This window comes from Eurosta solidaginis, chromosome 4 (genome assembly GCF_040869045.1).
Source record: "Eurosta solidaginis isolate ZX-2024a chromosome 4, ASM4086904v1, whole genome shotgun sequence".
Classification (NCBI taxonomy): Eukaryota; Metazoa; Arthropoda; class Insecta; order Diptera; family Tephritidae; genus Eurosta; species Eurosta solidaginis.
The window spans coordinates 148,182,515-148,207,591 of NC_090322.1; the positions used below are offsets into that span (position 1 = coordinate 148,182,515).

Consider the following 25,077-nt stretch of genomic DNA (forward strand, 5'->3'; position numbering starts at 1 on the left):
CAAAGCGACTGAAAAGTGGTTTGTACTGTATGTGTTAGGTATTTTTGTTATTTTAACAACAAAACAGATGTAGACTCTGGTCATCAACCAACTGCGCCTAGGCGGTTCGATGAGGACCAGTCAAACTTACGGCGTACGCAGATGACTTTGCAACTGTCACAAGTGGAAAGTATCTTCGAACAATTAGCTTTTGATGGATTGGGCGCTTCGGGATGTACATACATGGGGGAAGACAGATGTGGTGTTGTTTACTAGGAGGTATAAGATTCCGAATTGGTGTAGGTCTAAACTAGGAGGTGTGACCCTGCAGGAGAAACCTTGCACAAAATATCTAGGAATAATTATAGACAATAAGTTGTCGTGAAAACTTAATGTGGAGAAGAGAGTGAAGAAGGCCTCGACGGGACTTTATGCATGTAAAAGAACGCTGGAGTGTACGTGAGATCTATCGCCCTCTCTCTCTCATTGGGTATATCCAGAGATTATAAAGCCTATTCTGTACTACGGAGTTCTTGTTTAGTGAGCGGCCACTCAAAAAATAATGTATCCCGCAAAATTAGAGGGTATGTAGGCTATCAATGTTTAAAATAACGGGAGCACTGAAAACAACCCCGACGGCTGCATTGTGTGCCATTATGCATATTCCGCTTGTAGACCTGGTGGCCAAGAACATAGTAGACTCAATGCCCCGGCGCAGATTGAGCGCAGACCATAAGATCATAGTAGTATAGCGTCATCAAGTATTAGACGAACAGACTATCTAGTTACCTACAAGCACTTTGAAGGGCGCTGAAATTGCAGACGAGGCGATGAAAGGAGTAGGGTCTGTGGTATACTGCGCAGCTCCGGACATAAACAAATCAGACGGAAGTAGTAGCCGTGTCTAAAGCAGTAGAAACACTGGCGGAAAATTGCTTAAACTGCAGCCGCGTAAATTTTTACATTGACTGCCAAGTAGCCATTAAGGCTTCAATATCTCATAGCACAACAACATATAAAAGTGTATTGGGGTTTAAGCAATCCCTGGAAAGAATCGGGACAGAGAGAGTACGGAAATAGATAGAAATGAAAAAGCGGATGACTTAGTTACGCGCAACGCTTGAAGTTTGGGCTAGATTAAAAGAAGGCGAGTGCTGCACATGAAAGGAAAGGCGTAGAACCAAGTGCGGGGGTGTCGAAGATCCTGTGCAGGTCCTAAAATTTTTTTTATTGGATGTTGGGGCAGCGCTCTGCCCTCAAGTGGCTCAATAAAACCAGGCTAATCCTGTTCATGTGTCCACTCCCCGTGGGACCGCAGTTAGGCATACCGTCACGGGGGGATGTGGATTGATCGCTTCTGCTTCGCATGCGCCTTTCTCGACGCTGTTTTTCAGCATGCATCAATTGCGTCATAACTAGAAAGGCCTATATTGCTCACAGCAGTCCAACAATATATTTGTCTGCACTTTCGGGGACCTAAATTCCTAATGGAAGGCACATCTCCAAAAACTCTATATACAGAGAGTCTTTCGCCGTGTTCTGCTTTTCTAATTCGGCGGGACAGTGTGAACAGAAATTATACTCTTCTATCCTACGCTTCGCCGAGCTTTCGCTCTTATATTCTGAACTAGCATGAGAGTGCAGCGTCCTTATCTCGATTCTTCCCGCCATTTTTGCCACCTAAGATTAACAAAGTAAGTCTATCATTAAAAAGAGGGAATGCAGGCTTTTCATAGGTATTCTGACTGGACGATGGCTTCTGGCTACACAGGTTTTTAAATTAATTATTATCACTGATAACTGTTGTACGAAGTGTGGGCTGAAGGAGGAAAGGATTGTGCACGTTTTGTACTCGTGCCCTGCGATCGCAAGTCTAAGCACAATTATCAGATTTAGAAGAAGCAAGTAGCATAGGGCCTTGATAGCTTGTAGTATTTGTTACGAGGACGGAGTTATTTTCAAACATATGTCGTGGTTTCTGTTAAGGTTTTTCATTTTGTTCGTTGAGCAAACTTTCGATAACCCTATGGTTTCATTCAGTCTATATGAGGTCCTCACTGACCAACCAGTTCAACCTAATTTAACCTTATGGCGTTTGAATGAAAGCAGCCACTCCCATCTTTCACATTTCGGTGTAGCGCCATTTATAAGCAGTTCATATTTGTTATATTCCTTGTTCCTCTTTGCCTTCCTCGCATTCCGCTTTCTTTTTAATCACATTTATGCCACGAAAAGAACATCTGCTTTTCAATTTTTAACCATACAGGCGTTCTTCTTAGACAATTCAAATTTTTTCCATCTCAATATCTTGTTGATAGTATTCATTTATAACGGTGATTATTAGCTAAGCATATTAATCATTAGAAAGTAGGTAAAATGTTCCATTGTTTGTCCTTTTACTCAATTTAATTTTCTCCTTACCTCTAATTTTTATACTCAGCGTGCTTTGCGCACAGCGTATATTAACTTTGATAACATAGCGGTTGGATGTATAGATACAAAGGAAATAGATATAGACTTCCATATATCAAAAACATCAGTATCGAAAACAATTTTTATTAAGTCATATCCGTCCGTCCCTCTGTCCGCCGTATGTCCGTCTGTTGACACGATAACCTGAGCAAATATTGAGATATCTTCACCAAATTCGGTATACGGGCTTAGCTGGAACCATAATAGATTGTTATTGAAAATAAGTGAAATCGGATTATAACCACGCCCAATTTTCATATTTATAACATTTTGGAAAACACAAAAACCTGATTTTTTATGAAATAACAACCTAGAATGTTGACATTTGATGTGTGAACTGATATTGAGACTCTCGATGAAAATTTAAAATCATTTTTAAAAATGGGCGTGGTGTGTTAAATCAATTTTACAAATATTAAATAAAAAAAAATGTGAGGCGCGATAACCTCCGAAGAGATTTTATATCAATTATATTTCTTTTTACAAGTGGATTTATAACAAGAAATAAGAAAAACTTAAAATTATTGAAAAGGGGCGTGGCACTGCTCCTTTTATGACTAAAAAATTTTCTATGCTTCGGGAGCCATAACTCGAAGAAAATTACCTGAATGTGATAAGATTGGGAATATATACTTTTTTTATAGCATCAAATATTTCTTGAAAAAATGGACGAGATCGATTCAAGACCACGCCCGCTTTTATATAAAAGACGAATATAATAAGTTATACCTTTGCGAAAACGAGGTAAATATTAATGGTATTTTACTTCCTGAATGGAGTTATAACAAAAAGTAAAAAAAAATATTAAAATTGTTTAAAATGGGCGTGGCACCTCCCCTTTTTTGAAAACATTGGGTACACATGTTCCCCTTATAGCAGACTAGAAGAATAAGCTACATCTTAGTAATTTATCTGAAATGAGCTGTACAATTGAGAGTATATAATGCTCGTTTACACTCGAACTTAGACACCCTTACTTGTTATGTATGCCATTAGCCAGTGTAGCATTGAAAAGGTAAATGCATGGTAAATCGCGGAAGTTTGAATTTTCAATGCATTTCCAACACCGGGGGTGATACAAGAAGTGTTGGTTCCTTGCATTGTTTTAGGCCAGCTGTTTGCACCCTACCCTTGAAATGCATGCCGTTTTGTTACTACCCTTGTGCAAGTTCCATGCATTCACGACCGTTTGCTATATCTATGCTACTTTTTTTGCTTAGAAATTTGACAACATCGCATGATGAATCATACTTTATTTGTTTGTGTAGAGCATTAGCTCAGCAGCTCACGCGATTGCGCATTGTGTGCACCAAATAAAATTCCCATGAGTTTGAGTTTGGGATTTAGGAACATGAAGCAATGCAACGGTTTGTTGATATGAAAGTTTTATTTATGAAATTTTAGATTATTTATTTATTCATTCCTATTTGCGCCGATACGAAGGAAACGTGCAAGTTTTACTGAATGAAGTGCAATGCAATGCTGGTTGACAGCCCAGGCAGACAGACAGCTGGCGAGGCAAACAAAGTCGAATATCGAGACTAAAAAATAATAAACAATAACATTGACAAAGTGGCAACAAAAAAACTTAAGTAATGCATAAATATTGGAAAAGGGTTTGTTGTTGTTGTCTGCACAAATTACGAAGAGTTTAAGAAGAACAAGAAGTTAGTAAATGCAAAGGCAATGGAAAATCAGTGAATGGAACCAAAAAGTAAATGCCGACAAAATGGCAAACAGTTTGCTGGGTATTGAGCTTAAGCACTGAAGGGGGGGAGGGGAGACATAGTAAAAGCACTCAATCTTTTAATGCATCTACAATTTTTGTTTTTCTTTTTTTTTGCAAAAAAAAGGGCACGAGCTAAATTATTGTTTGACCAAAGGAAATTTGAGTGGCATTTTGTGGCGAATTGTGTTTACAATGGGTCACATTTAAGTACTTGATATTGGGACTGGTTTCGAATTTCAATGCCACAATGGATTTCCTTACTTCAATACTTTTACATACATACACATAAATCGAGTTTTTATTGTATCAATTTCACTTTTCCTTATATTCAGTCTCGTATTGCAAGAATAATATCCGTTTGGCAATGTTCTCAGGCTACAACCTAGCTAGGCCACTCCATTATAATCGGCGGAAGGGCTAGCTGGGTACTTCATAAGCAGCGTTTGATCACCATAAGGTGCGGCTGGAAGCGGGCGTCTGTCTTGAATGAAGCGGATCGCTATATAAACGTGCAAGTTATACTTTCACCCCAGCTGAGAGGGTTGTGCGCTGGGCTTGGGACCCGGCATACAATACCACATTCTAATGAAAGCGAAAACAAGGCCTCGGATAAGAAGACAAGATTTGAGGGCATGCACCTGGAATGTACGTTCACCTAAATGGGAGTGTTGCAGATGTTCGTCTAGTTGATGTCCTCGTGATAGCAAAATCCGACATCACCGCCATCAAAGAAATACGGTGGACTAAGCAAGGAAGGGAGAAAGTTAAAAATTGTGACATTTACTGAAGTTTCCATGCAAATAAGCGCAGTTTCGGCGTCGAATTCGAGGTGGCATTTGGACGAACGTCTCACCGTTATCCGCATAAAATCAACATTTTTAATACCTCATTCATCTGCCCTAATGCAGCGACGGAGATGAAAGACGATGATGTGAAGGACGCATTCTACAAACGCCTAGAACGCACGTATGAGCGCTATCCCCGGCATGATATAAAAGTCGTGCTTGGCGACTTAAACGCCAGTGTGGGTCAGCCTCCATAATGAAACCTTCCCTAATGGATTAAGGCTGATCGACCTCGCCGGTGCTCGAAACATGGTCATAGCCGATTAAAATATATGTAACCAGATCGACCACGTTGTGATAGACGGATGGCATGCCTCCAATGTTTACGGTGTACGCACTGTTCAAGGACCTAATATCGACTCGGACCACTATCTCGTCGCAGCCAAAATTTGTGCCCGCCTCTGCGCGGCTAAAAGCAAGGAATAAAAAAAAACAGGAAAAGTATGACGTCGAAAAGCTCCAATCGCAGCAGACTGTCAATAATTTCGCAACTCGACTCCCACACCTGGTCTATGAGAGTTCAAATCAACTCGACGGAATGCAGGAGCAGTGGAAGCAACCATGGAAAAAGAACTCGTATGAAAAAAGGATGAATTTACATTAGAAGCGAACGCGACAAGAAAAACGTGTGACGCTACTGCGAGTTGAAGCGGGAAGCGAGACGGATTTACTGAAAAAAAAAAACCCAGAAAGGCGATAGGGCGAGGAGCTTGAGCTGCTAGCCACCCTGAATAACGCCTGCAAATTTTACCAAAAAATTCGGCGACAGACAGAAGGTTTTAAGCCCGGAACAAAAATCTATAAAAACGAAAAAAGCGACCTAGTAACCGATGTTCAGAGGGTGCGTACACCCTCTTTCTTCGTAGCCTGCAATCGACTCTATGGCAAAACATTGGGGCTATCTCCCAAAATGTTATACTAGACATTTAACACTGTTGTGAAGCCAATAGCAATAACAAAATTAAATAATCGCCCGCAAACATCGAGAAGTTTCTATTGGCATAAGGAATGCGATGTACTTATTGGCTTTAGTCGGAATACCTTCCTTCCCTATTCTAATAGAGAAAGAGGCAACACTTGTTGCACTATGACTTCTATATATCTCTGAGCGGAAACAATGGCAGGGAATATGAAAGTAATAAAAAAATCAAAGGAAATGTCGTACTGCAACCAAGTGATTCATTAGCCCCTACCCCCAGAATCTAACGGAACTTTGAGTGTCCATTGGGGACAGAACTCTTTGGAAATCTGAGTATTCATATACTGGCCCCTACTCAGAGATTTGGTTCACGGATGGAAAATTTGATGATAGAAAAACGAGAGCTGGCATCTATAGGCCGAACTTCAAGAAATCGATACCAACGCAATAGTAGTTTACGATTGAGAATGTCAACGTAGAGGCTTATCCGCAAGGACTATCCTCATGTCTAGACAGCCAGGCAGCCTTATGTACCTTGTAGTCTTACAAACTTCTAAGCTAGTGGATTAATACATTGGAGTCCTGAATGATCTGGGAGCCAAAAACAAGGTTCTGTTTGGACGGGTTCACAGGCAGCAGGCTCACTATGCAGACTACCCAACCAAGCAGGCTGGCTCTGAGCGGCCGCCGTGGTGTGGTGGTAGATATATGTATGTATACTGAAGATACTAGGTTCAAGTTCCGAGCAAAGCTACATCAAAAATTTGGAAACAAGTTTTTTGTAAAAAGCTTTTCTAAGCGGGGTCACCCCTCGGCAGTGATTTGGCACACACTCGGCCATGAAACTTCTCAGTGAAAACTCACCTGCCTTGCAGATGCCGTTCGGAATCAGCGTAAAACATTCAAGTCCCTTCCTTCAAATTTGTAAGAAAAATTAAAAAGCATAACGATGCAAAGTGGGAGAGAGGCTCGGCCTAAAATCTTCTCGGAACCTATCGCGGTTTGTATTTATTTTATTATGGCTCAGAGTCTCTCTGTGGACTGGGATATCATAGGTAACTGGGAAACAAAGCAGCTCAGACGACACAGGTTTGAAATTCATTTGCTTAACGTGTTTATTCGGCTTTATGACAGCTCTTTGAAATTTTAAAGTGGTGGTTATGAATACAGGCATACTACCTAACCAAACAGGTTGTTGTAGCAGCATTCTATGGTCTGGAGCCCTTCTGTGGACTCACAAATACGCACACTAGGGAAATAATAGGTAATGGGAAAATAAAGCAGTTCAGACAACACCGGATTGAATGCCCAGGGCAAAGGCAGGGCAAATTGTTTATACTCCCAGCAACGAGAGTATAAGCCAAACTTTTAATCTAAGCAGATAGGACCTATGATCTCACACTGCGGGACTTTGTAGTCTACCATATCATCTAAGTAAGTTAAATCTATCCGATACACAAATCTATCGCTTTGGTGGGCTAGAGGATGGAACGCCGGTTCAAACTCTGCGAATGCGTCGCTCTGGCAAGGCCGAGAATCTACCATCTAGGTGCCGTAAAATGCCTGAAAAGGAACTTTAATACACTAAGAGCCTCCACATACACTAATAGGCTGAAAGGTCAAGCACAATAGATTTAAATAAAGGTCACAGTGCATCGATTGTGTGCAACTCTTTTATACCAAATATTAACAAAAAAAGATGTTACATATACATTGCGGTACCCATTGTTTGCGTGTAATTCGTTAGATTTTAATAAAATAAAGTACTTTTTTATTGCTATTTTTTTTTTTAGCTATGTGTGTAAGGTTATACATGAATAGCTAGACCTTTACTATTGGGTATAACAAATTTCGATGGAACAAATTTCGAGTACAAACATATGCAATTGAGTACGTGTTTTTTTAACGTATGCCTGCTCACTTGACCGTTGATTAATTACCATAAATTAACAATTAAAAGCATGATACATATATTCATAAATACAAAGTTATTACAGCTTGCCGCTTACTCATTCACCTACTCATGCAAATTGCCAACCACTGAACTCTCGACTACCACTGGCACGCTGTCGCATGACTCCCGAGAACCGAGTGCATAAATAAATATGGGCAATTCCATGCCAACTGAAGCAATTTTTGGAAACTGCTCCCTTCAATTTGAATGGTTCTGATAGGTAGAACTGGCCGGCACGTGAGGCCCACGCATAAAGTGAATGTGTGCATAGCGCTACCAGAACTTTGTTCGACTACCAAACTAAAAAAAACGCCAACATGAACTATGAGTGGTAGTCCGCTTAAATCAATTGTAAGTTGCGATGTTCGCCTTGCGTGCATGTTGCCGAGTGTCAGTGAGGAGAATATTTGTTCATTTCAAGAACGACGAAATATTCAGGAGAACGAAAATCGACACTGATGATGGCACAACGCCGAAACCGGTTTGTCTCGAAACCAAATTTGACAAGAGATGACGGAAAATTGTTCCAATATACATCATTTATCCACCCTGTAGGAAAATCAACAAAACAAAATATGTAAGATATTCGTTTATTTTATAACGGGGCTTATCAACGTAAGCTTAAGGGTGCGGAAATGAGTTTTCAACAATATTGCGACACCATTATTTGTAAGCCATTGTTTATTACTCCTTCATTTAGAGAGTATTACTGAAATCGCCTGTCACTTCAATTTGATACGTAGCGGTACTAGCCTGACTGCCTCGGGAGAACCTCCAGGTCGGAATTTTAAGCTTCTCTTACAACATTGGATGGCTATCCAAAGGCTAAAGTTTGAGATTTTTTATCATTACAATGGTGATGCCCTCTAGGTCTATGGATTTGGAGGCATTGGCCCATTTGTTGGCATACATTACCTCTGTACTGGTAATTGAAAGACGTGCATGATAATTTTTATACTCAGCTGAGCAGAGCTACCAGAGTATATTAATTTTGTTCGCATAGCGGTACCCCGTAACGGCATAAACTAATCGAGATAGATATAGACTTCTATATATCAAAATGATATGGGCGAAAAAAGAAATTCATTTAGCCTTGTCCGTCCGTCCGTCTGTCCGTAAACACGATAACTTGAATAAATTTTGAGGCATCTTAATGAAATTTGGTATGTAAGTTCCTGGGCACTCATCCCATATCGCTATATAAATTGAACGAAATCGGACTATAACCACGCCCACTTTTTCGATATCGAAAATTTCGAAAAACCGAAAAAATTCGATAATTCATTACCAAAGACGTACAAAGCAATGAAACTTGGTAGGTGGGTTGACCTTATAACGCAGAATAGAAAATTAGTAATATTTTGTACAATGGGCGTGGCACCGCCCACTTTTAAAAGAAGGTAATTTAAAAGTTTTGCAAGCTGTAATTTGGCAGTCGTTGAAGATATCATGATGAAATTTGACAGGAACGTTACTACTATTACTGTATATGTGCTAAATAAAAATTAGCAAAATCGGATAAAGAGCACGCCCACTTTTTAAAAAAAAAATTTCTTAAAGTCAAATTTTAACAAAAAATTGAATATCTTTACAGTATATAAGTAAATTATATCAACATTCAACTCCAGTAATGATATGGTGCAAACAAATACAAAAATAAAAGAAAATTTCAAAATGGGCATGGCTCCGCCCCTTTTCATATATATTTCACTTCTTCACTTTTCATTTAGTTTGTCTAGAATACTTTTAATGCCAAAAGTCGAACAAAAATTTATCAATCCTTGTGAAATTTTGTAGGGGCATAGACTCTACGACGGTAACTCTTTTTTGTAAAAATGGGCGAAATCGGCTGAAGCCACGCCCAGTTTTTATATACAGTCGACCGTCTGTCCTTCCGCTCGGCCGTTAACATGATAACTTGAGCAAAAACCGATATATCTTTACTAAACTCAGTTCACGTAATTATCTGAACTCATTTTGTATTGGTATAAGAAATGGCCGAAATCCGACTATGACCACGCGCAATTTTTCGATATCGAAAATTACGAAAAATTAAAAAATGCCATAATTCTATACCAAATACGAAAAAGGGATGAAACATGGTGATTGGACTGGCTTTTTGACGCAAAATATAACTTTAGAAAAAACTTTGTAAAATAGGTGTGACACCTACCATATTAAGTAAAGGAAAATGAAAAAGTTGTGCGGGGTGAAATCAAAAGCCCTTGGAATCATGGCAGGAATATTGTTCGTGGTATTACATATATAAATAAATAAGCGATACCCGACAGATGATGTTCTGGTACGTATTTGTGGTCGATATCTCGAAAGCGCCTTCACATATACAACTAAGGGTCACTCCCTTTTAAAACCCTAATTAATACCTTTAATTTGATACCCATATCGTACAAACACACTCTAGAGTCACCCCTGGTCCACCTTTATGGCGATATCTCGAAAAGGCGTCCACCTATAGAACTAAAGCCCACTCCCTTTTAAAATAATCTTTAATACCGTTCATTTGATACCCATGTCATACAAACACATTCCAGGGTTACCCTAGGTTCATTTTCCGACATGGTGATTTTCCCCTATTTGACAAAGGGCGAAGGAAAATCGTTCTAAAAAACGTCACCCTTGGTCTACAATTTGGTCGATATTTCCCAGACGTATGTTTTATGGAATTAAAAACCATTTATAAACCATCTACGAAACCCTACGAAACCAACGCAGCTAAGCTCTCAGCTGAGTATGTAATGTTCGATTACACACGAACTTAGCCTTCTTTACTTGTTCTATTTGTGCAGCTGCTTATTGTTTCGACATTTGGCCTTGTCCGCAAAAGGTTGCAAGATGAGCTATATACTAAAACGAGGGACCTAAAGTGGTTCGTGTCGAACCTGATATTATGAAATAGAGGGGGTAGAAAGCGAGCTCTTATAGGGTTTTCTTTTCTGAAATAAATTGTTGCCTAAGTAAATGGTAAAGCCTTAATAGAGTTACTCCTATCCCAGAAAATTGTCAATATTTATAGTGCATACAAAGAACATTTCAACTCACCATATTCACTCATATTAACAGAGCATATGTGGAACTTAAGAGCGAATTGAGAGTTTCACAGAGTTGCACTGCCACACCGCCATTTTATACAGGGTAAAAGTGTAACGCTTTTGCGATGCGAGCAGGCAACAATTTTCACAAAAGAACGAAATACCCTGTAAAGGCGTTGTCTGTTTTTTAGAATAGAACAACAACCCTTGCGCGGCGTACAAAAAGCGTAACACTTTAGCCAGAAAAGAAAACGCTATTAGTCAATTTACCCATAAGAAACATACTAAGCGAGCGAACTAATTGCTTGTGTGCATTTCTTCTACATTTTTCTACCTCCTATTTTAAATCCACAAGGCCTCCTAGTTTCCGAGTTATAGCTGCCTCACGCCAGTGACCAAAAACGGGCCCGAAATCATACAAACATTTAACCGAAATGGCATCTATATCGTCTCAAAAACAAACTAGAAATGGTCCTAAATTGATTTCAAAACCGTCCTGGAAATAGTCCTTCAGCACATAAGCCCAAAACTATATCACATTATATTTTGACTAGCAAGGATCTTTTCGAAATATGGTCTATATCCAATGTTAAAGTTGCAGTTTCATGTGTTATATATATGCATAGAACTAAAAGCATTGTTACTATCTGAGCGAAGTGAAAAAGGCAACAGTTATTTTCTGAGGAAAATAAAAAACTCGAAAAATAACTGTTTTTTCTGAGCGAAATAAAAAACTCAAAAAATTATTGATTTTCTGAAATAAATAAGAAACTCGAAAAATAACAGCTATTTTTGGACCGAAATAAAAAGCTCGAAAAATAACTGCTATATTCTGAAAATAAAATATATTCTGGAAATAAAAAAAAATAAAAAACGAAAAATAACTGTTATTTACTGAGCTAAATAAAAAAATCTCAAAATAACTCTTATTTTCTGAAAGAAATCAAAAATTCGAAAAACTGATTTTTAGGCGATATAAAAAACTCGAAAAATAACTGTTATTTTCTGAGCAGAATGAAAAAGCACAAAACATAACTGAAATTTTCTGATTGAAATAAAAAACTCGAAAAATAGCTGAAATAAAAAACTAAAAAAATAATTATTATTCCAAACTTTTTGTAAAACAAAAAAACTCAGAAATCCAAGAATCATATATATTATTTCTAATTGCTGTTTTTATGTACGGGCCCCTTTTTCGCTCTTATTTGGAATCTAAATATATAAATAAAGTTTGTGTTGTAAAGATGGAGATTCGGGCTATTAGCGAGATTTGGGTAATTTTGGTCGTAGAGCTTTTGTTTAGCTATATTTTATTAAAAAAATTTGTTACAAATAAACGATTGCTCACAAAAAAATCTATTTGTACACAAAGAAATCTATTTGTACTATGGCACTATTGTGAATATTAGCACTGCATTATCGGCAGTTGCTGCCATACGCTAGATGTCATCGCAAGCTGTAAGTTTTAATTAATTGATAGAACAGCTGATTTCTGTTGATATTTGATAATAGACTTTTATATTGGTTGCGCAAGATGCGCACGGGTCCGGCTCGTATAAAAGAATTTGAAAAAAACAAAAAAACGAGGAGATTAATATATCTTCGATTTTTGATTTTAAAAAAGTGAATATATATTCGAATTGTTGCCGAATGACCCTTACTAACACACCCCACTACCTATAGATGTATGAAATTTCATAAAAATGCATTGTAACTTACTTCCTTGGCTTGCAGTCAAAAGAGGCAAGCAACCCCTAATTGCAGGCATCAGCTGGCTTTATTACGCTAGTGGCGCATGCGCGGCCGGTTAAGATAACAGCAAACCTAGTCTGCAAGCAACTTCCTATACTTGCTTGGACTTTATACATGCCTTCGCTTACACAACAACCCCCGATTAACTTTAAAAAAAGTCAACAAAGATCACTAAAACTAAAATCACTGTATCGATTTCGCTTTATTGTGAAATACAAACGTTAAGGGTGGTAAAGTTTATTTAATTAAATTGAATTGAAAACATGTTGCGATCGTTCAAAATGAGAAGAAAAAAAAATTATACAAAAATCAATTTTCATATGCATTCACATAACGCCCTCCTACTGTGACACGGTTGCAGTCAAACTTACATGTGTGTAAGTTTTTAAGCAGAAAAATATATCTGCCCTTTTAATCTTTATGCTTCCGGGTATCCTGCGAATTTTGCGCTGCTCACATTCATATCATTGTGGTGTGGTCTATGGCAGGCATTCTCGATAACAGCCCCCTTTGTTGTTGGCATATTTTATGCGCTTCCTTTCACACGTGCTTAATCAATTCCTTCGCTTCCATGGCAAATATTTACCTTTTCTTCCCTTCTCTTTTTAATGGTTTTTAATTTAATTTGTGGTTTATTTAATGTTATCACCGCGTTAGACGCCAACATTGTAATTGTTGTTACACCATATGTTTTTTTGTTGTCGAAATATATTTTAGATATTTGTTGGTAGTGAATTATATTTTAGATGGTTGATTAACTGCTGCGGTAACGATGATTGTGTTGTTAATGGCTTTCGGGTGATTAGCGACAGCTGTGCACAGAAATAACAAAAACAATTCACTTTAATAGAAGGTGAGTAAGGATACCAAGACCTTGACTTGACGTAGATTATCAAAAAAGGGAACTCCCAGCCTTTTAAAGCCGGGCTGTTGTCGATTTAAGTCCGGCGCAAACTCCCGTAAGAACGAAACGACGACCTTATAACGGATGTCCAGAGAGTACTTAGATAATGGAGGGAACTCTTATCTGCTCTACTAAATGCAGACATCGATGTACCGTACAGGGATGATGAACCCGAACCCGCAATCGATGATGATGGAAATAATGTCCCCCACCTCGCATAAAAGATCATCTCATGTGTATTGAGCGAAAGGCTGAAGCCCACCGTGATTCAGCTGATTGGATGTTATTAGTGCGGCTTCAAACCTTGTAAATCTACCATCGACCGCATTTTCACAAAGCGCCAAATCTGGGCAAAACCCGCGAAAAAAGCATCGACACACATCACCTCATCGTCGATCTTAAAGCTGCCTTCGACAGCACGAAAAGGAGCTGCCTACGCTATGGTGCTATGTCTAAATTTTTATACGGCTGTCCAAAATGACGATGAGCAACACCATCAGCTCAGTCAGAATTGGGAAGGACCTCTCCGAGCCTTCGAAACTAATCGAAGTTTCAGATAGGGTGACCCCCTATTGTGCGATTTCTTTAATTTGATGCTGGAGAAAGTTATACTAGCTGCAGAATCTAACCACTCTGGAACAATATTCAATAAAAGCGTGCAATTACTGGCATATGCTTATGATATTGATATCGTCGGCCGGAACACCCGCGCCGTAAGTTCTGCTTACTCCAAACTGGCAGGCCTTGTTGGAGCCATAACCGTTTAAACGGTTAAGCGCCAATTAAGTAAGTAGGTTAGATTCAATGGCCCCGCGCACTGTATATTGGTAGTGATCTTGCACTCTTTGGGCTGATAAAACTTTAAAATTTTACACATTATCCTTTTTGACAAACGTTAACTCAGTTCAACGAATCCAAGTTAAAACTAAAAATAAAAAAATAAAAAATGCAATGCGCGTTAATCTTTAAAAAGATTTTAGGCCAAGCTGCTCCTCCTGCAAAAATACACTCGTAGTGGTTGCCAAACCGCTGCCGAGGGGCGACCACGTTTACAGAAACTTTCTTCTGATTGAAAAACTTGTTTCTAAAATGTTGATGTTTTTTTTGTCGGGGGCGTGAACCCAGGATCTTCAGATTGGTAGACGGAGGGTGCTATTACCACACCGCGGCGTCCCCCAAAGTACTTTCGTTAAAGTTTACATATGTAAGTGAGACGATGTGACTTCGCTTTCGTCAAGCGGCATATCTATTTTGAAAGGTCTATAGGATCTACTCTCTGTGGTGTCACACCTATTAATTTCAGATATTCACAGCCTACGAATATTCAGATAGATGACTTTATCAGATCAGGTATTATACCTGCCCACTCTTACATACCCCAATCAGGCTCCGACCTAGAAATAATTTCCTCATAATAAATCTGCTTTAGTAGATTTGGATGTGGTTTTTTTCTGTGATGTTTTGCCTAGTTCCCAAGTCACGATACCTGAAGAATTATTAAGTCAAATGAGACTTACAGTATCGAAAGGTTTGAGCTATAGTAATATAGTAATAGAATATAGTAATCCTTATCGACATTTTGGTACTTATTACTTATTACATTTCCAAACCTTCGCTCCAATCTAAAGATCTTACGTTCTATACAATAACGAATAGGGATAAGTATATAGGTACACACATTGACCTTTAATAAATATATTTGATATATCACTTGCGTTAGAGAATCTCGCCACAGATAATAGATAAACAGTTTTACTAATTCACTTATAACAAATCAAATCTCAACAACGTAACGACTGCTGCTCGTCGAGCTAATCGAGTAGTAACTGTTCTCTGTAATGTAAAAACAAAAAACTTTGTTTAGATCTAGCATAAGCAAAGAGCTCCAAACTTCAAACTTACCATCATCACTATCGAATGATAAAAATGTATCTTCATCTTTTGGCATTGAACGTCGATTACTTTCACCACTTTTTGCTCCCATCAATGGCTCCCGTGCTTTACGTTCGGGTATTGGTGTAGTGTCTGCAGAACCTATCAAACTCGATGGATACTCAAGTGGTGAGCCATACTCTGAACTGGCACAACTCAAACTCAAATTTGAATTAGTATCGAAATTCAATGTGATTTTTGGCACTTCATTGTACAATTTAGTTTGATTACCATTTCGGACGTTAACAGGGTTAGATTTTGCATTTGCGCCTTCCAAATACAAGCTCGATGGTTTTTTGTTCGTTGTTCCTGTTCGTCCCTGCGTTGAGCACACATGCCGTACACTCTCTGTGTCTGATTCTAGTGAGTACGTACGCGGTGTATTGGTTGGCGTGGGAGTGACATCACGCTCCGTATCGTGAGTATCCAATGACTCGTGCTCGCTATTGCTTTCTTTTTCTAAATCATATTTGTCGTCGGAATATTCTTCTGATTCGTCGCGCGTCAAGCGTCTTCGTATAATGCGCGGTCGTTGGCGTAGTGGTGGTGGTGCATTCGTTTGTGAGATCTCGAAGCGTGTTATTAGCTTATTAACTTTGCCCACATCGGATGGATTCACTTGTTCATCGTAAGCAAGACGCAAGGATGCAGTTTTTACCAGTGGCTTGGAGATGCGTGACATCGATGGAGTGCGTTCGGGTATTCGTGGTGGCGCTGATGGTTTAGTTGGTGGTGGCGTTGGGGGTTTAGCTGTTGGTGCTTTTGTAGCAGGTGGTGGTGATGAGCTTTCAAACGACTTTGACACTAACAAAGTAGGTTTTCGCGGCGGTAGCGGTGGTAGTGGTGGAGATATATAAGGCGGTGGCGAAGGTGGTGCCGACGGTGGTCTATCAACTTCATCGTCTTCGTCATCGTCCTCATATCCGTCATTATCATCCTCATTTGAGTGCGCGATGAGACTCGCACTGCTATTACCAAACTCTCTTTCGCTCATTTGTGGCAACTCAATTAACTGTGTACTCTCTGCACTATCCAACATTTCCTCACATTCTTCACGTATAACACTCACTGAGATACGCATTACACGCGAAGAATTATCATCGTCAACTGCGAATGGTTCTTCACTGCTGTCTCGTTCAAAAAATGAGTCCACATGCCGTTGTTGTGGTACTTTTAAAACCGGCTCGTTGCGTAACTCTTCGTCGAAATCATCGAATGCTGCGCTCACACCGCCATTATGTACGCTAGCTTCAAAAATATCTATGCTTTCCGCTTTGTACAGTGTTTCCTCGCCAAAAGTATGTTGTACCTTCCATGGCTCTTCACCACAAGTCGCGCCTTCCACCGAACCAGCTCTGCTATGTTGATCGCAACTATTGCCGCTCACAGATAAGGGTATCCATGAGTCGGAATCAGAATTTGAGTCGAGCGACATATTGCGCATATGCCTACGTGGTGGAAGTATTGCCTCAGTCGAAATCCGACGTTTACCTGGTGGTGTTAATTCGAGAAAGCCTGATATACTTTCATTATTTGGTATCCATTCAGCGCGTCCGCTACCAGGACTTGGTGTACGACTAGGTCTTGGTGGTTTCGGCTTTGGTCTCGTCTCATCAATATCACGTATTTCTTCGATAATGATGGGTGTGGTGGTGGGTATGGCTGGCGCTGGGCGTGTTACTGCTATAATAAGCATCGATTCATATTGATCGGAATTATCTTGGTGTATAAGTACGCGCGGAAAATCGCTATCTGTTTCAGAATCAAATGATTCAGTAAGTAAATTCTTCGTTGTCCATTGAGTACGCGTAGGCAGCTGTGCATCGTACCCGAGTTGAGTGTTTCCGATATCTTTGACAACGTATGCACTGCCTGTGGACGGAAGCGCGTGCGCTCCCTCCTCCTCCTCCTCCTCTTCTTCGGAGTCGGTCGGTGTGTAACATGCAGCGGCGCGTCTTGCAGCAGTACGTGCTGGTGGTCGCACATACCCAGTGTGTTCATCTTCCGATTGCTCGCCGTCGTCTTCGATGTCATTCTTATTTTTCGAAACTGCGCCAAACTCCACCTTATCTAGTTGTTCTTGCGATTTGTATAAATTAATTTGCTGCATTTTACCATTCATCTTCTTGAGCGTACGTTTGCGCGCCTTCTCAAAACGTTCTTCGAAATTAACAGTTTTTTTACTGGACGCTGCTTCATTTCTATCATCTTCTGTACCATAATCGGCGAGTTCATCTGTAGAGCTTGCGCGCTTTCTTTGACGCATATTATGCAGCTTCTTCATCAGACTATCGGGACGCTGCCTCTCCTTAGCGTGCTCGGGCGATGTTTCCTCGCCCATCTGTCGACCGTCATCTTCGCCGGCTTCATTTGGTTTGAGCTTGAAGCTTTTTTTCCAAGTTTGTAGTTTATTGGAGATAGTAGCGCGTATAGGCGAACGTTGCACATCAGAATTTTTTGATGTTGCTGTCTTACCACCGTCCAGTTGTTCGGTGGATGCTTCATGTGATGCGAACTTACGTAGACGCGCTGCAAATCTTTCAGCGCGACTGGTTTGCTTGGCTTTATCTCCCTTTAGCGTGCCTACTTCCTCGCCATCGGTGTCATCAGCGCTCTTTGCTGTCGTACGACTTTCATCTTCTTGCGTGCCGCCTCCAGCGCGCTTTATAGATTTCGAGAAGCGTTTGATATTTTGCTTCAAAGTACTGAACCTGTTTTCATTATCCGTGTTTGAAGCAACTTGCTCACCTTGTTCCTCAGATTGTTGTGGAGTTAGTGGGGCGCGCCGTTTTTTCTCTCCCGCCTTTTCAGGCGTCTCTTCACTGCATTTGCTAAGGCTACGCAGTTTGAATAACGCTTTAGCAGTTCTACTCGCTGTCTCCTTGCTGCTGTGCATGTTCGCTGGTGGTGAGCTTTGCAACGCTTTCTGTACTTTATCCGCATCTTCATCCAGTTCATTGTTACTCTCCTCATCGCTTATATACTGCTCTAGCGGTGGATTGCGTACTCTCGCGAGACGTGTTGAAGCAATGCCTGGTTTACGTGGTGGTGGTGTAGCTTCCATGCCGCTCTCATCCTCGCTCTGATCCAGCATGCGCGTGTGTTGCCGATGTTTAGATGACTCCATTGAGCTTACGCTGTGCATACTGTTATCTGTATCTTGTCGCGATAACTTGAAATCGAAGCGATAGTTATCAGCAATTTTTCGTTCACATCTCTCTTCTTCAGCTTGCTCACGCCTGCGTTCCGCATTGAAACGCTCTACATAATGATCCACTTGTATCATATCCTTACGCACTACAGTCTTTTTTGCGAAAATCTGACTCAAACGAAACTCGTTGATATCTTTGCAACCTTTTTGAAATTTTTCACTGAACGTCATTTTCACAACAGTCGTCTCAGCAGCGCCACTCTCCGGTGCTCCACCCCCACCATTTATCGAGGATACATCATGTATGGGACTCATATGACGTGATAGGCGTCCACCAACCTGAAATTGACGTGGTGAGGGGTAGTCATCGTCCACACTGTAAGCGCTGCGATATGTGCCATCCACCATGCCTCTACTGACGCCGCCACGCTCTCCCTGGCTCATGAGCGATGATATAGTCGATATGCGATGTGGTGTATGGTTTATAAAATCAGCAGGCGGTATGATTGATTGTGTGGACATTTGGTGGAATGAATTGCGTTGCTGCTGTTGCAATTGTTGCTCCTTTATAGAGGAGGATGTTTTACTGCGACTCAAATTGTCGCGCGACCGACTGAATATGCGACGTGAACGTAATTTCGGTAATGACTTTGGCAATTTAATTTGCGGCATTACGGGCATTGAGGGTATACGCGCTGCAAAAAAAAAAGGCAAACGTAACAAAAGAACAAAAATAAAGAGATAAGTCATTAATGAAGGTCTAAATCGTTTAATTGAGATGGATTCGTAATGGTAATCAATAGTAGGATGTTTGTTGGGGTGGTGTGTATGGCTGGATGTGTGTCGTGTATGTCGGATTGGCGTCCCGCCACTGGCCATAGGAATCAGCACAAATGGCTGACGTTCGGACATTTTTTTATTGATTTTCAGTGGCATTGACGACAAAGCTCGTGTCAAGCCGCTCTGCATTCACTTATATGTTTTTAAGCGCAACGTTCCTACTACAGTAACTCGTATTCAAAATGGGACAGTCAAATGCTCTCATAGCTGTCGCAAAACCAACTGACTTAAAATTTTCAAATACTAAACATTTTTATTTTTTAATTAGTCGTAAATAAAATAAAAATTATGTTGTACAAATTTTCCTTCAATTCATTTAATAAATAATTTGAATTTTTGTGATTGTTTGATTTTGTATTTGTTTTGTGTATGTCACATACATACATACATATGTATGGTGTCGAAATGGTTTAGCAATTTTTCTATTTTTTCGAATGTATTTATTTTTTTGTAAACTGTTTTTCTTATATTTTTTATATTGTTTTATTTATTTTTTTAATTTTCTTTTATTATATTTTCTTTTACTTATTTCTTTGTTTTTTGCATGTATATTAACTTTAAAATTTTTTACGAATTTATTCGTTTTTCTTATATAAATTTTTATATTTTTTAATATCTTTTTCAATAATTTGTTTAAATATTTTTTTGTCTATTTTTTTTTTTCTTTTTTGTTTTTAGGTTTATTAATTTTTAATTTCTTCCGCTTATTCGTTTTTTTAATATTTTTTTATATATTTTTAATCTTTTTTTAAGCAATTACATATTAGAACATATTTCGAAAACTTATCATTATTTGTTGCTGGTTCGCACAAATTTTAATTTTAGTAAATCTTATTAATTGAAAATTTCTTATAGTTTTTGTTTCTAATTTAAACATTTTATTTTGTAAATTGTTTTTTAATGCTCCAAAAATGTTTTTTTCTCAACTTTTTTATTTCTTCATTTTATGCTATAAGTATATTTTTGTTTTTTAGAAAATTTAAAATAAATTTGATGAGTTTTTTAGTTATTAAATAATTTTTAAATTTTATTTAAAATTACATTTTTATATATTGTTGTTGGATTTCTTTGCAAGGACCAAATTTGGTTAGGTTATAACGGCTACTTTAAAATTAAAAACATTTTATTTTCCATTTGTTTTTTTTTTATTATACATAACTTTAATTCAATATATTTTAGTTAATAATTAAAAAAATTTCTTTCGAATTTTTTATTTCAAACTTGTAGATTCGTTTTAAATTTGTTTTTAGTTTTTTAAATTTTTAAAATTTTTTTTTAAGTTTTTTTCTAATATTTGTTGAGTTGGTTTTTCTAATATTTTTTAATTTGTTTATTTTTTTTTTTTTATAAATTAAAAAAAAAAATTATTTTTGTATTAATAGTTTCAAAATTTTTATTTTCGTTTTTATTTTTATACAAGTTTACGAAACTTTGTTTCATACATTTTATGATAAGATAAAGTCACATAAGAAAAATAAGCTTAGCAAAAAGCTTGATGAATAACATTTATAAATTACTAACCCGCCCCATTTCTATTGTACGGAACTGTACGTATTACTTTGTAACTTTTTACTAGAAGACCCGGCAGACGTAGTCCTGCCCTAAATTTGGCCTATCTGCATACATTTTAATAAGCTTTTTCCGTCTGACTCTTCCCTCCCCCCCCCCCCCCTCTTCACTTTTTCCTAATCCTTTTATTCACTCCTCCCTCCGTCTTTTTCGCTTCATCTATCTCCATCTTCGTATCATTCTATCTCTTTCTCAATCTCCTGCTCCTTCTCTCTTTTCTCTTCTCTCAATTTCTTCTCATTCTTCTGCATCCCTTATTGCCTGTCCCAGAGGGTGGTATGTATATTATTCCAGTCCCAGTCCCACTCCGAGTCTCAGTCCCAGTCCGTCTCTGGATAATATATTACTCTGTACTAAAGCACTCATCAACAGCTTTCATTTGATATCCGTATTGTATAAACGAAGTCTATGCATTCACTGGCCTACGTTTTGGCCTATATCTCGAGACCCTAGTCACCAAATTACCCGCTACACAACTAAAGACTCTCCTGAATTAAAAAAATTTCATCGAACCTCTAAATAGCGGGCCCCCTCAGAAACCCCCCATCCTCTCGGCGGGCCTGGTGATGTGCTATACTTGATATCATTCGCTATAATATTTTTTATTGATAAGCAGGTTGTTTAATTAAACACCAAAATTACACGGAAGTATATCCGCACCATCTGAAAATATGAGTGCCACTGCGTATACGTAACATTTTATTATTACGTATAAACAAATAAAAAAATTTGCAATAAAATAATATTGCGACTATAAACTGAGATATAACCTATCCTATCTCTCAAGTTAGATCAAACTGCACACGGGGTGCAAAACAAATTCAAAATCGGTTCAGTAGTTTAGGAGTCCATCGCGGCCGCAAATGTTGTGACACGTGTCTTTTATATACTAAGATTACATGCATACCTTTTAAACTGCTTACATCGATATTCTGGCATAAGTTTTTAAAATCCATGTTGGCCAATTAATTTCGCACTTTACAGACTATCAGAGCTTCACTAAAATAAAAACAACAACAATTAATATGCATTAACAAGTCCATACCACACGCATCTTACGTTTAATGTGAACATTTTATTTTTATTTTTTAAATTGCGCTATTCACATACTTGCTTATGGAATCACTAGCGGCAGCAAACATATTTTTTTATAACTTTTTATATAGTTTTCAACTAATTTCTTTAAAATCGATTCATAACGAACTTCTCAACAGAAAATAATTATAAATTCCGTTTTGCTACAATTTTTGTGTTATAATATATAATTTGTTGTAAGTTGTAGTTTATTGCTGCCGTTCTGATTCATTTCTGTGAGTAAATTTTTTTTGCATCAGTTTGAAAGAGATTTGGTTACGGCTTTCTTACAGCGCATGCTTATGAAACCCTTTTAGGTATTTGGGTTCGTATGCAATTTCGCTCAATTGCTGATATCTTGTTATTTGTTTTCCTCTTTTTTACTATTGGGCGCTAATTGAATTAACAATTGCATTCTCTTGTTTGTCTTCTGCTTTATTTTGTGCTTGCGTTATGTAACGCAGCCACGCGTTGCGCTATTGCGTTGATATTGAGACTGGAGTCACATGCGCCGATATCGACGATGGCGCTGGTTGCTATCAATCCAAAAAAATTGGCGCCATTATCCAACACTTATTTAATTCATCGGTGCAATGTTTGCTCTTTTTTCTGTTTCCTTCGTTGTTTTCGCTCTTTAACTGAATTTGCTATTTTTAGGTTATTTTATTTTCAAATGTTATTTATTTTTTCTAAAATTATTTCTATTGCATTTTATATCTTTTTTCTTCACAACTTATTGTGAATGAATCCAAAACCACTTACCTACTTGACAATGTTGCACTTTACTCTCATATAAGTGTTCTATAGATTGCCTGACTTGAGCCGTGTAGATTCAGTAAATTTTCTATTGCGTTGGTTGACAGTTGAGTCTTTCATTAGATCTTTTCCAAGGGCACAAAGTAGCGGAAGTGCGATAACACTTAGAACGTACAAACAAGCGCTGCCCAGTTCCCAACATACAAATCTTGGCGAATTTACTGCCTGAGTGGGCTAAGAAGGGTAGGTCAGGTTGAGAGGTAATTTCCAGCACTTCGACTGGAAGACATTTTGGACATTGTAATGCCCTCAACGAGTGCCTAGTGGGGGCTCATTTGTCCAACCAAGTTCTTCCTAATTAATCCTCAACAAGGACTACCGAAAGATCCGCGTACTCTACCAGTAGGAAAAGTGATGAAACGAATCCTTTTCTTTCTCATCCTGTATTCCTCGATTTTTCCCAGGTTATAACCCAATGGTGGTCGTACGGAGCTCGTTTATATCAATTTCGGAATCTTTTGTGGCCAATCTTATCAAAAACTTCATCCCTTTCAATATTTCTGTGCCGTTGGACCCAGCAGAGGGAGACATTCATTAGCTCTATGGACGCCAACGAGGCTCGACACCTCCACATCCCGGTTTTTATCTAGTTGGATTCTTATGCCTTGAAGGCTGCCCAACTATCAAAGAACCCTTTTGCAGCCAAATCCTGCACAAACAAATTCAAAGGTACCAGCATTACGTTTAGTTCATCCTGCTTATTTATATTCCCAGCCACACCTTCCCTATTTTCTGTTGATTCCTGTTTTTGTTTAGCGCCGATATTTTTCTCTCTGCATTTTCCTTTTTTTGTTAGTGTTACTTTTGCTCTTGCTTCTCTTCTTTTGCTTCTTCTCCTCTACTTAACTATCATTTTTTATTCCTCTCGATCCTCCTACTCTTTCTCTATCTCTGCGTTTCTGTCTTACTCTTCATTTCCCTCTCTTTCTAATTTTCCACTACCTCCCTTTCTAATTTTTTCTTCCCTCTATTTCTTCCTCTTTATTTTTCTCATTACTTAGCTGTTAGTTGCGCTACTTGTTAAGGTTAACAATGCTTCCAACTTTCTCCCACTTCTTTTCCCTTCTTTTCTCTTCTTCAGCTTTATTTCTGCTCTCTCTAAAATGTCAGTCCTCATATTTTCTCTTACTCTTGCACACTATTTCCCTCTCACCCATTCTTTAGACTCCATATATTCATATTTCTCTTTGTCTCCTTCTTGCTCTTCTTCCTCTTTCTTAGTCTCCTTCCCACTATTAAGCAAATTAGGTTATTTTTCTATAGCTTAAGTGGGACTTCATTAAAGCCAGTTGCCAAAATTTGAACAAAATCGGTTGTGTAGTTTCGCGACACGAGATATTAATATTTTAACGAATTTACTGCAAACTCTTTTATTCGCAACCTTCTACTAACGTTCGTATCGCTAAACTGTTGAATAAATAACTCCAATATTTAATAATGCAAAATGGCCTTTATTAAAGTACTTCACAATAACACTGATACTTCACAACCAATAGCTTGCTTAAATGAAACTGATTACTGATTACCCAGCCTGCGCCGCTTTTATACTCTCTGCCCCGAATGTCTAGACGTTTCTTCTTCTAGAATTTTCTACTTGGTTTCCAGCTATATGCGTGTGTATTTGTATGCGAGGGGCTATAGCATAGCCATATGCGTGTGTATATGTGAGTACCACATCGACCGGTGACCACACCTGTGTCTTAGTTATCTCTTCGTTGCCTTGTATGTATGTGGGTAAATGATGATTAATGTGTTTATGTAGCTTGCTTTAATGTTTTTGTTGTTGTGCTTTTACTTAGTAACAGCTTAGAGATGGTAATATTCGTCACACTGCCCTCCACCTAAGCCTGATCGTCCCGATCAGACAAATCTCTCGATCTAACCGCTACTAGCCTCTTCAAATGAACCACCCTTCTATTTTGTGGTTTCCCAATGGTTTGTATGCGGTAGTTGGCATCACTGATCCTCTTCACAACTTTGTATGAGCCTTCCCAACTGCGCCAAAATTTGGATGGAACACCTTTCCACCAGTGAGGGTTGTATAACAGTACCAAATCTCCCTCCAATAAACCTGCCGAATTGTTGTTCTTG

General features: G+C 38.6%; 2 protein-coding genes across 13 annotated transcripts in view; one reads left to right on the forward strand and one right to left on the reverse strand.

The window, feature by feature from the left end:
- Nrg (Neuroglian) overlaps window positions 1-25,077 on the forward strand; it is a 347,573-nt gene that overhangs the window by 98,551 nt on the left and 223,945 nt on the right. The gene's annotated exons all lie outside the window — the stretch shown is intronic.
- On the reverse strand, window positions 15,268-22,408 carry PIP82. 2 transcript variants are annotated; one of them, XM_067783352.1, is made up of 4 exons: window positions 22,207-22,408; window positions 22,004-22,095; window positions 15,507-19,382; window positions 15,268-15,437 (listed from the first exon to the last, which is right to left on the reverse strand). In XM_067783352.1, exons 2-4 carry the CDS (start codon window positions 22,050-22,052, stop codon window positions 15,379-15,381), a joined length of 3,984 nt encoding a protein of 1,327 aa, XP_067639453.1. In that variant the 5' UTR covers window positions 22,053-22,095; window positions 22,207-22,408; the 3' UTR covers window positions 15,268-15,378. The 2 variants fall into 2 exon arrangements, with proteins under 2 accessions (XP_067639453.1, XP_067639452.1); XM_067783351.1 differs by having other exon boundaries at window positions 22,156-22,408.

Coding starts and splice junctions, on each gene's coding strand:
- PIP82 (XM_067783352.1), bottom strand. CDS start 22,052: ATGGATTTTAAAAACTTATGCCAGAATATCGATGTAAGCAGTTTAAAA. Junction 19,383..22,003: donor CGATGTAAGCAGTTTAAAAG/GTATGCATGTAA, acceptor TTTTTTTTGCAG/CGCGTATACCCTCAATGCCC. Junction 15,438..15,506: donor ATCATTCGATAGTGATGATG/GTAAGTTTGAAG, acceptor TTTACATTACAG/AGAACAGTTACTACTCGATT.